General features: G+C 53.6%; 1 protein-coding gene across 1 annotated transcript; it reads right to left on the reverse strand.

Annotated features, from left to right (window-relative positions):
• Positions 1-236: 236 nt before the first annotated feature.
• Positions 237-10,890, reverse strand: LOC114655264 (T-cell-specific surface glycoprotein CD28-like). Its single transcript, XM_028806119.2, has 4 exons — positions 10,620-10,890; positions 9,897-10,223; positions 1,059-1,195; positions 237-950 (listed from the first exon to the last, which is right to left on the reverse strand). Exons 1-4 carry the CDS (start codon positions 10,888-10,890, stop codon positions 840-842), a joined length of 846 nt encoding a protein of 281 aa, XP_028661952.2. The 3' UTR covers positions 237-839.
• Positions 10,891-16,675: the final 5,785 nt, after the last annotated feature.

The following is a 16,675-nucleotide window of genomic DNA, read 5'->3' on the forward strand; positions in this document are numbered from 1 at the left end:
CCTTCAATGACCCCCCGAGTAGCTCAGTGACCCCCACTCCAGCCCCCTGACTCTGCTGCCTCCATGGAAGACAAATTGGTGGGATTTAGGAGGCCCTTCCACCTCCCGACTACACCCCCTGATACCATGAAGGGCGGAGGACACCCGCTCATCTCCCCACTGCCTCAAGGCGCTATATCAGCGAGGGTCTAAGCTGAGTTCCAAATCCAAAGCAGACACACAAAGAGCACACCAGCGGACGTCACGTCAGCTTTATTTAGGTAGCAGGGTGTCGTTACAAAAGTCGTTGTGTCACCAAGAGCTGGGCGCAGTCACCAGTTCGTCCCTCCAGACTGGACACAGTCCCTCACCTCACCACGGCTAAGGGTCCATCCAGGACTTGATTGGGCATGGGGACTGCCTGAGGACACCCTTTTGTCACCAATCCCTACGTCAGCCGTGGATGCCGCTGCCCATCCACACAGGTCATTCTGGCTGACCTCACATTTCTATGAAGTGGCCAGGTGCTTCTGGACGGCTCAGTGCGTGAAGACGTGATGGGTGGCACTGAAGTAGCGGTGGGCTCCTGCTGGTCTGAAAGGACGTGCGTGAGGACTGCTGCACAAACACTCTCAGTGCTCTTGAGAACTCGGGGATGATATTTGGTGTGGTATGTGCCAGCCTGAGCATGTGACCTTCTACGGGCATACCCGTCATCGGCCCAGTCAGTCCACTGTCTGCAGCTGGGGTGTTGAGAAGAAGACGACTAGCGGTGGCACGGTGGCACCATACGGGTACAAATCAGTCTTACACAGAATTGGGCACAGAGGTGCAGTCAGAGGGCCCGAGCGAAGGCCCCGCTAGCGGCGGGTGTGATAGCAGTTGGGGTGGACGACGCGCTGCTTCTTCTTCTGCTTGCTGGGCATGTTCATGTAGTCGTTCTGCATCTGTTTGCTCCTGGTCAGTTTCACCTACAAGTGGAAGGAAGAAAAAGAAAAGAGTTGTGTCAGGGTGCCACCCGAGCTGTCATGCCCACACCCCCCCACCCACCACCTGGCCCAGACAGACAGAATACTCACATAACTCACAAACAAGGCGATGGACATGATGAGGCTGTAGAGGGTGAGGAAGGCCAGCAGAATCCAAAGTGCCAACTGTAATGGTCCGCCGCTCATCACATCTGGGCATTGGGGGCAATTCTTTTCTTCAGCTTTGTCTGAAACACACAGCAGACATGAATGAGTCTCCTGGCATGGCCTGGGCATCAAAGATGGAGGCCCACCCTGACCTGATGAATGACCTTGCCTGCCAAGCCCAGGTCATCAGGAGCGGGCAGATCTGCTGGAAGGAGGTCAGGGGACAGGGGGACAGGGGTTCATGAGGACATTATGAGGACCACCCAATGAGGCTGCCTGGACTAAATTGGCATGTTGCTCATTTATGGTGGACTCACAAAGTCTTCAGACCCCTTCACTTTCTGCACCCTCTGAAATGGAGAAAGCTGACAAAATGACAACATGTGACCAGAAGGGTTGGCAAAGTCATTCAGAATCAAAAAACTGAAAATTGTCCTTGCTGGACGTATTCAGAGTCTGTGCTGTGGGGGCTCAGGGGTCTCCTGTCTGCCTGAATTCTCCTTGAGATGATTCCAGAACTTGACATCATTCAGAGATGCCCACCTAGAAGGTCCTACAGTTCATAAAGACCAAGCCATGAAGTGCAGGCTTGCACTCCGTGGTGAGGCACACATCAGGACAAGATGATCAGAACATTTACAGGAGCTCAGTGGCCTCAGTGGCTGTGAAATGGAAGACATTTGGGGCCACCAGGACTCTTCCATGAGTTGGCCATCTGAGCAGATTGTGTGACTCCCTTGGTCAGGCATGTGAGCTTTGGAAGCCCCCTGCTTAGACCTTGAAGGAGGGAGGACCACCTCAGCAGCACTCAGGTGTTCATGGTGGAGTGACAAGATGAGTAAGAGGCCCAGTGAAGACCACACGCTGTGTATCACCTGCCAAACACCATGGCACCACGGTCAGAACTGAGGGAAGGACAAATGCAGCTACATACAGAGAGGACCATGAAGAAAACTCCAGAGCTCCAGAGGTGATGCCACCTCAAAATTAGGTGGCAGTTCAAGTGCCTGAAGCACAGAGCCAAAGACGACAAGAGTGTCCTCGAGTGGCCAGACCAAAGCCCCCTGTGCGGAGAGACCTGAAGACGGAGCTTAAGAGGGTCCGAATGGGATCAGCTGGCCAAACCCAGGGGTGCAAAGCTTGTAGAGACTCAGACTCAAGAAGACTCAGTTCTGCCAGAAGGGCTTCTAGAAAGCACTGAATTGAGAGTCTGGGTGCTTCTAAGAAGATGGGGTCTCAGTGTTTTAATAAATTTGCAAACCTTTCTGGTCCTCACTTTGTCACGAAGGGCTACTGAGGGTCAACGACGGCCAAGTCCTCCGTTTAAAGTGAGCAGAGCGCTGTGACGGTTTCTCCCTGTGATCGTCCCCCCTCTCGTCGAGCGCCGTTCACGCACACCGCCACTCCTTTTCAGCTCTCGCTTTTGCAGTGTCCTCGTTTGTCACTCACTTCCTCGTTCAGCTGCTCTCGCCACAGGTGCAATGTCACCGTTTGCAGTGCATTCAGGTTGGCCTGACTGGTGGTGACTGGCAAAGTGACAAAACCAAACAACAAAAACATTTGGCTTCCTGTATGGAACAAAGCGGCGCAGTCGAGCGAGAAAACAAAGCACAGCAGAACTGGGAAGATGAAAATGTCAAGTGTGACCAGAGAGGAGGCTTTTTAAACGTCACGGTGACCAGCCGAGCCAAGTCACCTCTCAGACCCACTGGGGGCACACGTCTCTCAGACCCTTTAAAAAAGAAACAAAAGTCGGCCGTGACCCTGAAACCGCCACAAGTTTGCCATGTCGCCGACGTCCCACCCAACTTCAGGGGGTGACAGATGCCACTGCCTCAATGTCCCCTCTTGTCTGCTATGGCTGACCCATTGTGACATGCCTGGCACTTTAGGCTTTGAAGTTGTGGCCGTGACGCTTTACTCTCTTTGGCCTTGTGCTCCAGGTGAAGGTGCCACACTCAGGTGGGATGAGACAAGAGTGACACAACTGGGGGACGTCTAGCACAGAACGGCACAGTGGCAGAGGCGATGTCACCCTTTAATATTTGGGGACTCCGCAGTTCAACCACTGGGCACTCGCAGGACGCCATCTTCATTCCTCGTAACTAAGGAAGGAGCTTTGTCTTTGTTCTCTCGTCACCGTCACCTGCCGGAAGTCAAATACGAACTTTACAGGCAACGGGGCGCCCATCAAGGAGCAGCTGAAGTCTGCAGGACACGGGTCACCTCTGCTGGCTTCGTCTGATGGGCTTCTAGGGTTCTGGTGGTCCTGCATGTGCTGACTGGCATGCAACACGTGGCGAGCCCCTCCGGGACAGACGGTTTTTAGAAACCGGCCGTTTAGTAAAATCCCAAAGAACAAAAGGAACCAGAAAAGGCAAATGGGCACAGCAATGAAGAAGCTCAGCGGGAGGATGGGGGTCCTGACTTTCAGGTGAGGTCAGCCTCGGAGACCTTTAGGACAGTGTGTGTGTGTCCATAAGGACCTCTGGCAGTGACACGCCAGGTGACCCTGAAGGGATCAGCACTAAGTGCCACTCGTCAGTGTCCTGACACGTGAGGTGGACTTAGGGAGGTCCTGCCATGGTCACTCATGGTCACTCCGCAACGCAGTGCAGAGAAGAGCGGGGGTCCTCACTTATGGTCCTGCATGTTTTCATTCCAACCAGTTTCCTAATCTGAGGACATACAGCATGTGACGTGTGGTACGCAACTGCAGGACCCGGCGTGTTGGTATGTCCAGAGCAGGGGTCCTCACCTGTGGACCTGGGGGGCCGCACAGGCTGCAGGTTTCCACTTTCACTTTTTGCGATTCAGGACCCCTGACCTGCCGATTTTAGGTTGGAATTAAATTGTTTTGTGTCTTCTTCAGCTGCCATCAGTCAACAGGGAGGTGTAAATGACAAATGGCTAACGTCCCTCCATTTACAACGGAACCTCGGTTCATAGAATTAAACGAGGGAGCAAAAGGGAGGGTCCTGAAGTGTCACTCTGCTGTGGTCCACCAAACACCTGGATGATGTCCTCAGAGCAGGGAAGTTCGTGCGTCTTGGAGGAATGAAGGCACCAGCGAGCCCTGGAGGAGTTCAATGCCGAGTGTCCCTATTAGCTTTAGTGAATGAGGTAGCCACTGCGGACCACCAGAACCACGAGTGAGGACCCCTGCTTTCAGCAAAGCACAAATATTCAAAGAATAAAAACAGAAAGCCAAGGAACCCCTCAAAGTCCGACCAGCAATGCTTCCCAACTCCTGAGCCTTCTCCGCCACTCTAAATAGGCTCTCAGGAGTGGTGATGTCAGAGTGGCCCCGCCTCCTGTGGCTCCACCCACAAAGAGTGAGGCACAGACGACAGACGTAATTATAAAACCAGTAAGAGTATCACGAAGACACGAATAACGCAAAAGCAACGACGCAGCATGAGACACACGTCACGCCAGCCACAAGCAGAACACCAATGAGGGGTCCATATTTGTACCCTTCTCTTAAAGGGGGCACTGGAGCCCAGCTACTTGCCGCCAAACCCTTTTTTGTGGATTTGCACAGCTTTGGCCTTTGGCGACGTGACGTGTGCAGATTTGCATAAACCCGCCGAAGCCAATCAAGCGGCTCTCCCGTTAACATCCTGAAGGTCCGGAAGTCTGTGGAGTCTCCTGATTTCCACGTCCCTGTCCTCCCCCAGGGTCCCGAGAATTAAAACACAGATACAAGCGGTGGGCTCAGCCTTGGGGATCAAGTGACGAGGGCAGACGTTCAGGAGGAGCTCAAAGTCGAGCCGCTGCTCCTCACCAGCTAAAGGAACTGGCAGATGTTGTGGTTATGACCAACCAGGAGGAGACCCCTGGAGAGATCACATCAATGTCCCCCTGGAGGAGTCGGAGGAGGGGGTGGTGGTGGCGGTAAAGGGACACCTTAGGTGATGCCACTTGGTGTCATTTGTTGCTCGTGTGGTCCTGTCTGGCGCTCTTGAGGGTGACCAGTTCGTTTTCACTGCCGCATTGGTTAGGGGTGGAGTCACGGGGGTCCTCCTCAGACACAGTTCACTGTCCGAGCCTGCAGACCAAGAAGCCCACTCTGCCCTTCACGTTTTGGTCTTCTGCTGTCAGACGCCCACCTCCCGTGGTGCTCCTTGTTGGCTTTGTGATCTCGTGTTCTTCTCACGCCAGTCGCCCGCCTGCTCCGCCCCATTGTTCTCTCTGCCGTCCTGAATTGCACAACCAGCCCGCGTCACCAAACGCGACTTCCATTTTTTTTGAAGTACAAACGGTAAAGATCTGCAGATTCCTCTGGCGGCTCTTTGGATTTGGCCCATCAGCTCTCGCTTCCTTTGTGACTGTGGTTTGAAATGAAGGCCTTCTGAACAGAGGAGGAAACCATCAAACCACCGATGAGACCACCTGGTGACACCGCGGCCACATTCACCTCTACATAACGCCTTTCACTGCTCTGTTCCTGGCTCTATAAACTTCTGGCTCCTCAAGAAGCCCACAGAGTGATTGGAGGTCCAGGGGCCCCGGCAGACGTTGGCGTCAATGTGCTGCCACGCCTGGGCCTGTCATGACTCCTCCCCTTTTGCCCCTCAGCCTTCGTCACCCAAACGCTGGCTCCACTTGGCTTTCTCCTGCTGAGTCTGAATGGGCTACACAGGCCCACTAGGGACCACCTTTCCAAGTATGCCTGTTCTTGGAGAGGTGAGAGAAGACCCCGGACATACTGGGAGGATGAAATGTCTTGACTGGTATGGTGAGAAAGGAGAGGCTGGAAGACGTGGCAGAGATTGGCACGTGGGCACCACTATGGTCACTGGGCATTGTGGAAAGTGCATTGAGGTCTGAAGGGTGAAGTGCAAGAGGAGAATGCAAGCCGACAAGGATGTGAGTATCAAAGCACCGCAGAGGAAGAAGAAGAAGAAGAAGAAGAAGAGGAAGAAGAAGAAGAAGAAGCAGAAGAAGAAGAAGTGCGATGTGAATCGTGAAACTCACAACCACAAAAGAGCAACAGACGTGTGAACGGAAACAAAGCAGCAAACCGGAGGAGAACAAAACTCAACCATAAGCAGCTCTTGGTGGTCAAACAACGCCCACCGGGATCAGTCCTTCTGTCATCTTGTGGCCTGAGGGGGGCGCCAGTCCATGGCAGGACTGAATCAGTGCCACCCGAGGTCACCCCAAGCTGAGTCACCATGAGGGAGTCACCGTCATCCCCGAGTGCCCTGACTCACGTGGTCACTGCTGGCTCGACACCTTATGGCACATTGTTTGTTTGTTTATGTAAAAATGGAAATCACGCCATCTCTGGAATGTGTAAGCCCACCAGTACAGATAAAGAGAGAAGAGACCCCAGAATGGCGCAGAGCGCACAGCATCACCTGCCAAAGCACTGGCATTGTGAGTGGCAGAGATTCAGTCCAGAGATGACGGAGTGGGCCAAGGTGTGGTCCAGGAATGCCACAGTGGCTGTGGTCCTCGGCTACTACTATGTGCCCCTGATGGACCCTCTGTCCTGCCTTATTACGTGCCTTGTTTTTGGTGGCTTGTCGCAAGTCAATGCCAGGCTTTCCACATCACAGTGCCAAGGCCAAGTAGACAATGCAATGGTGAGGACACCTCTGGACCATTTGATTCAAGAGCAGGACATGACACTCCAGGACTGGCACCACTGAAAGGTACAAGGCAGGGCAGGCCATGTTAATGAAACACAGATGGTGCCAGCGTTGATGCCACTGAAGACCTCTGTTTTCTCCTTTTTCATCTTACTGACTATCAGGTTGACCTGTGACTGTAAACTGACCCCGTGTGTGTGTGTGTGTGTGCGTGCGTGTGCGTCGGTGGGTCCTCACACCCAGTAATGCCAGGATGGCTGTGGGAGGAACTCCATGAGTTCAAATAAGGCATCATAACGGAATGTCCTTTACCCAGCAGGCCATTGTGACTGGATGAAGATGTCATGTTGTGTTGTTTTCTAACCCGCTTAATCCAGGTTGGGGTCACAGGAGATGGGGGGGGGGGGGGTGCTGGAGCCGATCCCAGCTAGCACTGGGTCAAGGCAGGAACAAACCCCGGACATGATGCCAGTCCATTGCAGGGCAAACACACACAGACCAGCTTAAAGTCGCCAACTCACCTGACCTGCATGTCTTAGGACTGCGGGCACAGGGAGGACATGCAAATTCCACACTGGCAGGATGTCGGGACGTGAACCCTGGTGTCTTTACCAGGCTAGATGAAAATGGATGGATGGCATTAAAAAAATCATGCCAACAAATGCACAAGCAGTGCGGGTGACCAGTGGCCTTCTTCAGCGATGTCCCCCCTGCCCATCCACTTAGTCCAGTCCAGGAAAAGCAAATAGTGGTGGGGCACAGCAGGGACCATTCATAGAAGAAGCACCAGCTCCCCAGATGGCACCCTTAGTCTCGTGTTCAGGATGTGGGCAGAGCAGCCTTGGCACAGATGGGCACTGGGCCGAGAGTTGAACCCAGGACTCTGGAGCTCCAGAACGCTCGCCAACTTCTCCAAAGTGTTCAGAGTCTGTTTGCAGGGAAAGGCGCTATACACCATGTGCACATCATTTTAATAAACACACAGCAACAACTGAATGGCATCCACAATAGGAAACAAACCCAAATCTGAACTGGAAATTTAAACTACCAGCTGGCACTCAGGACCACCGGACTGTTCAGCCTGAAGCGCCACATGGACCCTGAGGGTCAACTCAGACAGACTCCACCGACCCCTCCACCTTTGTAACCCACATATCCAGGGCAGGGTCACCAGGCAGCTGGTGCCCATCCCAGCATCACAGGGCACAAGGTAGCAACGACCCCTAGACAGATGCCAGCCCATCACAGGATCAAACAGCCTGAAATATCTGCCACCCCACCCAAAATGGCTGCTGTGGAGGGGTTTACTGATTTGAGCCTGGCATCTTAAACGCAGACTGGCAGACATATTTTTGGAATTTATTTACCCGGGGAGCAGAAGGGACATCAGCTTGGGAAAGAAACAACTGATGTGATGTAAAGGTGACAATGGCTTTAAGACATGGCAGAGTGGTGGCACTGCTGTATCACAATGAGGAGGTCGAGGTTCACATGCCAGGCGTTCCCTGTGTGGAGTTTGCATGTTCTCCCTGTGTCCTCCCACAGTGCAAAGACACACAGCTGGCCCTGTGTGTGTGTGTGTGTGTGTGTGTGTGTGTGTGTGTGTTCACCCTGCGATGGACTGGCACCTCGTTCCTGCCTTATGCCCTGAGTTTGCCAGGAGAGGCTCCAGCCTCCCCGACACCCTGCTCAGGATGAATTGGATTTGGATGTTGTTGTTGAAGAACATCCTGACGACAAGTCTGCCTGCCCACTAAGACTGGCAGAAGGAATAGAAAGCCACTGTGTGCCCAGAGCTGAAGGGGCTCATCTTCCCCATCATGTCCTTCAGTGACTTCTTATTCGTGCCAATGCTTGGATTGTTTTTTCTATTCATGTCACTTTATTATCTTTGGATTGCTTGGCGGGGTTCAGGATCAGCGTTAGGGGCTCCTGGTGTGGGCGACTGCCATTTTCCCACAGGGGTCAGTGCAGTGAGCGGGCATCTGCTGTAGTGAGTGGCACAGGCCTGAAGACATCTGTGTGTGCCGAGCCGCTGAGCCCCTGAGGTTGAAGGGGCTGTACGTGTGGGGCGCTATAAAGCACTCCATTGAAGTGCAGGTAAACTCCCTCAGTAGTCGTGGCACAGAAGCTGGGGTGGGCCGTCACTCGACCCCTTTTAAATGTGACACTTGAGAGTGACACAAAGTGAAGGTGCGCTGGTGTCACTTTGTGGGGGGCACAACAGCACATGCCACACATGGAGCCAACTCAGTGCCTGGCAATGCCCAGTCTCATCCATTCACTTTTCTGCCTCTCACGTTTGTCACCTGCTGTCCCCACTTTTTGATTCGGCTGAGCCACCAGCAGTCGGGCGTGTCACAAAGGCAGGCGAGCCGAGCGACATGAGGCCCCATGGCAAAGCGCACCAGCCTGTGACACGGGGAGCGGTGGCACTGATGTTCCCGGAAGTGTGCAGGTGTGTGTGTGTGTGTGGAACACATGTGTACATGCCAGCCGTTACTAGGCGGTGGCATATGAAGGGCACGCCAACACAACAGATGAAGCCGTGGTGGCACTGAAGTGGCCTGCTTGTGACTTGTCATTGTTGCGACACAACATGCAGAGTGTGTGTGGAAGGAGTGAGCAGCACGTGTTACAGTGTGTGTGCGTGTGTGTGTGTGCGTGTGTGTGTGTGTGAGTTGGAGAGTGAAAGTGGAAGTGCGAAGTGTTCGTGTGTAGGAGACGGACGCCTGAGTGTGAAATGCGTCAACCTTTGTCTGTGTGACCTTATTAAAGTGTCACTGAGTGTGCCCCGCGTCCTGACGGGCACAGACATGTGTGTGTGTCCGTGTCCATGAGTGTTTACATGTGCACCCACGCCTGACCGAGTTCTTGTGTGTCCCACCAGCTCGGGGTGTACCAAAGGTAACGAAACGGCCGAGGTGCGCCTGCCATGCCACCGTGGCCTCACCCTACTCTTCCATGCCCGTCAGCCTCTGCCTTCTTCTCAAACCCAAACCCAAGCCAGCCTTCAGTGTATATAGCGCCTTTAACAATGAGCTCCACCACTATGGCGACGTTAGTTACGCCGCTGGACTGAGAGACCAAAGCACAGGGGGGACAGCAAACAGCTGGGGGTGCCTGGCAAGGTCCCAGTACGGAGAGCAGAGACGGTGCAGGGCGGCCGGCAGATACGTACCGATGACGCAGACCATGGTCTTGTTGAGCGTTATCTTCAGGAATGGCGGTGGGTACAGAGTCAACATGTCACAGCTGTACAGGTCACTGTCATTCTGCTGGAGGCTGGACAGGTGGAAGGTGACGCTGTGGTTGAACGCCTCGATTCTGCACACCCTCGGCTCTGTGATGTTCACCTTTTTCTCAGGCAGCAGCACCGAGCAGATGTCCTCCTTCTCCCCTCGCACCAGCTGCACCTTCACCTCTTTAGTAGTTGGGTTCTGGAAGGAGCATGGCACTAGGGTACCGCTGCCCACTGGCACCACCATTCGCGAGAACTGGGAAGCCTCTGGAACAGAAGAGCAGCAGCCGAGTGTTATACTGGGCATGGGACCCCCCACATGGTCTTTACACAATGCTCACCTGCTGCCAGGGTACCACTGCCAGAGTACCGCACTGGAAATGATTTCAGACCATCGAGCAGACCACACGCCCGCCTGCCCAGCTGTGAAACGTCAAACAACAAGCAGCCATCTTGTGATGCCAAGGTGCCAGGTGACCACATGCAGTGCCCGGCTCCGTTTGGGAGCACATGCCATCCATACATCCATTTCTTGGCAACCAGCCATGCAGACGGTGACAGGAGGAAGGCCTCGAGTGCAGCTTTCCAGAAAGTTCTGGTGCAGGGGTGCAGGAGTTGGGGGCCCCCGCCGTTCAGGTGAGACGAGGGGGAGTGGTGACTTACCTGTGCAGCAGATGGCTGCCATGACGAGGAGCGCAGGTAGGATCATGGCTGCGGCCAACGGCTCCCGTGCTGTCTCACGCTGTGCTGCGCCACTCCCAGTGACAGGCACGGCGCCCGCATCGCCTTTATCACACGCCCCATGTGACAGGAAGTGCTGAGGTCGGCGAGGGACGGGCTTGATTGCCGGTGTCGAAGCCAAAGCAGAAGGAGTCCGCATGGGCCTGCCGTGTGCCATCAGCAGGACAATGGTGGTCAGGGGTGGGCAACTCATCATAACTCAGTGGCTGCCACCACAACAGGGTCCAGCCTGTCACCCCTCAGCCATCCTCTGGTGTCCCCAATTCCTTTGTTTTTTCTTCTTTCTGCTCGCCCCCACTTGGTACTCCTGCCCCAGTGACCTGTGCTGCCCGCTCTGCTGCTTGGCTCTCCTGTCACCGGGATTTTTTTCTTAATGATCTTCTTAACTTTATCACTCCCACCCCAGTGGAGCCCCCTCATTATGAAAGTGAACTCACGCAGAGGACGCCACTCGCCCGCCAGTAGGTGAAGAACTTTCACTTCCCAGGTGGGGGTGCCCAGCTATCAAAGTTGTCTTCAGCAGATGGCCATCCCAGAGAGACTCCGGGAGTGTCCTGGTGTGACAGACCGCCGCTCCCAGTGCTGCTGGCGCTCTGCCAGCGGTGGTCTGTGTCGAGCTTAGATCTGCTAGTGATAATTCGCTGTCACCTAACCACCGCCTCCCACCACAGTGACACCACAGAAGAGAGGAAATGTGCACCGCTGGTCGCTTCACCACGTTGGTCTGACTGGCACTCGCAGCTTGAAGTGCTTCGCGCTGACACCACCAGCCCACCCGAGGTGCCACGTGGGTCACAGCTTATACTGTGGGCTCAGTGCTGCCACCAGTTCCGACTGGGCTAACTGCTTGCCCTGGCACACCGTCCCCCAATTAGTCTCTCTGTGAGTTCTGCAGTGACAAACTCCCATCAGACCTCGGGTTTGTGTCGGGTACCATGTCAGCAAAACCGTGGGGGCAAGGCTGGCACCAACCCCGAACTGGTCCATCTCAAACCAGTTCAGGGCTGCCAGGAGAAGTACAGAACTGTGAAGAAATATGTGCCCCTTCCTGGTGTCCTCCGTTTCTGATCTTCACATCTTCAGATAAAACGTAAAACGACAGCAAGGAATAAAGTCGCCCAACGTTACTGCTGCCAGTCCTGTTCATCCAAACCTCCTGACCCTCACCATGATGGAGACGCGTCACCACAAGGTCCCTAGAAGAACACAGAGAGGAGCAGAAGAGCAGGAACAAGAAACCAAGCCACCATCTCCACATGGAACAGGACAGCCTGGCGAAATGAAGCCAGGGCCGCAGCGCCAACTCGCCCCAGAAGAACATCCAAAGAACTCTAGGAAAGTCATCTTCATCCACAAGGAGACCTCGAGGAAAGAAAATTCCAGAAGAGAGGAGGAAAAAAAGGCGCAGAAACGTACCAATCAGGACAGGGGGACAGCGCCACTCCTAGGGCTTCATCCACGCTCCTTCATTTTTGATTTAAAAAGAGCTTTTTGAAAATGAAAGCAGCTCCTCCCACAAAAGTATTGGCATCCACACTAAACACGACTGAAAACACCTTTGGCGTAGTCATCAGGATACACTGGGCATGCAGGCAGCATGGACCTCTGTAACTGGGTGCACCGTGTTCATCTCGCGGGGGTCACAGTACCCGACTGCACCTTACCATTGGGCTGCCATACGATCAGAAGACGAGGCTTCAGTCGGCTGTCTTGTCGTGTGAATGGCCTCACCAGGCGATCTTCAGATGTCACCACAGCGAGTGTCCATCGTACACATTTAGTCTCAGCTCCCATGGCGTGGCATGCCAACCGGACTGAAGGAGCTTCTGCAGCCTGAGCACATCTTTGACTGGCGACTCCTGTGTGCCCTGTGTGGCGTCGCTTGAAGACGATTTCTAACAAATTCAGGTAGGTACAGGGAGCCTGCACTGGTACAACACATTGGCACACCCACCACATGCCGAAACACCTTGGGATCCCCAGGCAGACACACGGTCCAGTCCCACCCTCCGGAAATGACCCTCTATCTGCCACAGCCAGGTGTTACGTGGGCAACCCCTTGGCCTGGTCCAGCCACTCGGGTCCCCAACAATGAGGATCACCCTTGGGGAATCGCGCCACATGGCCGTAGTGCCGTAAGTGACGCTCCCTCACAATGCAGGTCATGTGCCTCATTCGGGACTCCATGAGCAACACAAAGTCACACCAGCAGCCCCCAAGGACCCCCTGAAGAGACCCAGGAGTCCAGTCCTCGTCTCAGGTCACTGGAGAGCGTCCTTGTCTCACACACAGGGGGCACCAGGACTCTAAAGACTTGGACCTTTGCCCTTTTTCTGAGATATCAGGACCGCCATACACCCCTTTACAGAGACCTCCGGACCCCCCAGGCTCTAACAGTCCATCTGCTGACTTCATAGGAAGAGTCACCAGAGTCACATGAATGTCACCGATGAGGTAAGTAAACCTCTCAATGACGAGGTCGTCACTCTCTCCGCAGACAGACACACCGCTGATGGCCGTGTCCAAGAGGTCATTAAAGGCCTGGCTCTCAGTTTTTATCGGACCCTCGCAAGCTCAGACCCCTTGAGACCCCACATCAGAGCCACCATTGACTCTGCGAATATCACAGTATTGTCAGTAAAGTCAAAATCCATGAATCTCTCTTCACCAACAGGTGCCCCACAGCTGCTGGACCCCACGACTTTGCCCAACACCCAGTCCATACAAGCACTGAGCAGAGTAGGAGCAGAACACACCACTGACGGACCCCCAGAATCAACTGGGAGAAACACAGGGGGTCTGCCACCACTCCACACAGCACTCACAGTACCAGTGTACAGGCCGGCCATGATATCCAGCAACCTTGAGGGGATCCCGCAAACCCTCAGGATGTCCCACAGGGCACCTCGATCAACCAAGTCGAACGTGTTATGAAAATCGACAAGAAACACTGCTGATATTCGCGTTTGCGCTCCATGAGAACCCTCGGTGCCAGGATGTGGTCGATGGTCGACTTCTTAGGCATAAAACCTGATTGTTCCAGACGCTGGCAGGTGAGCAGGTGATCACGGATCTTCTAATCCTACAGGTAAGCGACACAATAAGCGCCATGCAGCTCTTCTATGTCTGTGAAGGGTGGCCAATCAGGGATTGAGACGTTATAATGATCAGGATCCAATCAGGGATGAGCCTCATAATAACCACAAACCAATCAGAGTCTGATCCCGGCTGCGTTTGCAGAAATCTTCGTTTTCGTCCGTCCACACAGAAATGGCGTCTGGTCGTTTTCAGACGTCTCCAGCTCTGTAGTGAGGAGCGAAGACGAGAATGGAGACAAATGTCTTCAGCAGTGGGGACGGGGCCTACAGCTCTGCAACTTATCTGAACGTTCAGAACTTCCCAGTCCAGCCTGCCACAAGGACCTCAAGAGCACATCGACAAGCCATTCATGAAGTCCCAGAGGACACCTGCAGGGTTCAGGGCTCCACGACCAGTGGGATTCCTGGGAATCTCCAATGGCCGAGAGGAACATCTGTGCTCATCTCGCATTTGCAAACCCCATCTTCAGATGACGCAGGGAACTGTGATGCCCAGGGTGCCCGCAGCTGGCATGACTGCCCTTGAACCCGGGACACTGATAGCCCTGAAACTGAGGTGGACTGGGCGAGTAGGACACATAAGAGTAGGAGTCAGTGTGAATTGGCCAGCAAAATGAATAAAAAAGCTCGTAAACAACCCAAAATGAACACCAGGGCTTTGTGAGGAAGCCAATAAATAACATCAATAAAAAAGCAATGAAACCAACAACAAAGTGAGACCCCCAGTATCGCCTTTAACGTCCTCTGTCCAGGGCTCTGACAGGCGGGGCCGAGACCCCATTCAAAGTGATCCTCCATATCCACCGGGATGTGCCAAAGCCCCCCTAAGAGCCCCAGTTACGCCAGCTCTCCACCCCTGCAACGCCCCTCAAGCCCCCTGACCGCTTTGTCACCTTCTCGTTTTCGTTGGCTCCCAGCCCTCTCTTTTCCTTCATCGTTCCTCCTCAATTTCCTTTCCTTTTCTCGTTTATTTTCTCTCTCCCTTCATCTCAGGCCCCCTTTATACTCCTGAGGGCGCAGCGTGCTGATCACAATCCACGGAGAGGTGATGTGCAACAGCTGAGCTGATCGAATACTCGTGGAGCGCTGCGCAGTTTTTACTTTTATTTTAATAACAGGACCTTCTCTGGTGCTGCTGTGTCTTCATGGAGACCCAAACATCACCCAGGACTCCAGATGAGGCCTCACCAGTGTGTTATAAAGCTTGAGCAGAACCTCCTGGGACTTGTGCTCCACACGTCAAGGCGCCATATGACCCGACGTTCTGTTAGCCTTCTTAATGGCTTCTCAACACCGTCTGGAAGTCGATAGCTTAGAGTCCACTACGACTCCTAAATCTTCTCATAAGGTGGACTCTCGATTTTCCGTCCCCCCATTGTGTATTCAAACCTCACATTTTTACTTCCTATGTGTAATTCTTTACATTTACTGAAATTAAATTTCATCATCCAGAAATCTGCCCAAGCCTGTCTGCTATCCAAGTCCTTCTGTGATGATATAACGGACTCCAAGTTACCTGCTAATCCACCTATGTTGGTATCATCTGCCAACTTGACCAGCTTGTTCCTTATATTCCTATCTAAATCATTTAATTATATTAAAATAGAAGCGGCCCCCTCACTGCCCCCTGCTGGTCACCACTATGAACATTGGCCGGTTCTCATGAGGTTCCTCTCACCATCACCCTCTGCTTCCTGTGTCTGAGCCAATTCTGCACCCACACCACATACCCCACCAGACCAGAGACCACCAAGACAAAGAGCCCTCCGCTAGTCTCAGTATATCAGATGTCCAGTCGCCAAACAAACTGCCCCCCCAGGCTGTATTGGTTTTATTTTGCCACACTCCTTGTGCCCTGCTTGTACTTTGGCCATATTACCCATAATGAATCAATTAAAGTGTAACCTTCCTCTCCTGCCTGCTCTGGTGCCCTATTGGGGTTCCCTGGAGTTGGGGGGCCACATAGAATGACAATGGCAGTCCACCCTGGTGGTGACCGGGCTGTTAAGGGTAAACATTTCAGAGTTTTAGGTGGGATTTGGGTTTACGTAGTAAAGGGTCTGAAAGTGGGATAAATCACCGACAGGACCCTTCAGCTCTGCCACTCAGGCCTGGCACATTTACTGCCCACTAGTGACCACCACTACATAGCCCACTCCTTCACAACGGGACGCTAAGCTCAGCAGGACACCCAGAGAGTTCAGTCAGCGTGTCAGGTGGGTGGTCTTCAACGAGCCCACCGTCAAACTTCATAGAGAGCCGTCCACCAAACAGAGACGTCCAGGGCCATCGCGTGGGCACCGCGTGTGATTGTTGGCCACCTGAGGAGCATCAGGACACATGGAGAGCTGAGGAACTTCACGAATGAAGAATAAGCAGGCAGGTCTTTGGATTATCGTGCTGCCCTGATAACACACAGAGCACAAATCTCGACGTTTGCTCATCAAATGAAAGTCTCAGATCCCTTTTGCTCAGGTGTTTATCGACTCTTGGGTGGTGACGCCAGTGTAACATGACGTTGGCTCTCATTGTTCACACGTTGGCACTCTCAGCCCCTCAGCGTGACATTTGAAACACCGACTGTGTGACGACTGTTGTCAGCCACCACTGAATTATTCAGAACCCTCTCCATGACATCGATAATCAAACACTTTGGGTGCTGTGCCAAGGGGGCGCATTTACCAGTTTAGTTTGTCCTTCAACTGAGGTTGGCAGCAGGCACTGATGGCACATTGCTGCACCCACCACACGACGTACCACCTGGATTGGGATCTGTGTGTGGCGGGTGACACCTGGAGCAGTGGGAGGTTTATTTTACGATGGCTGGAGTGCCAGTCCTGCCACCAACCCCAGGTTGTCCCTGTAGGTGGGAGGGCTGGA

The sequence above is a fragment of the Erpetoichthys calabaricus genome, chromosome 8, assembly GCF_900747795.2.
Source record: "Erpetoichthys calabaricus chromosome 8, fErpCal1.3, whole genome shotgun sequence".
Classification (NCBI taxonomy): domain Eukaryota; kingdom Metazoa; phylum Chordata; class Cladistia; order Polypteriformes; family Polypteridae; genus Erpetoichthys; species Erpetoichthys calabaricus.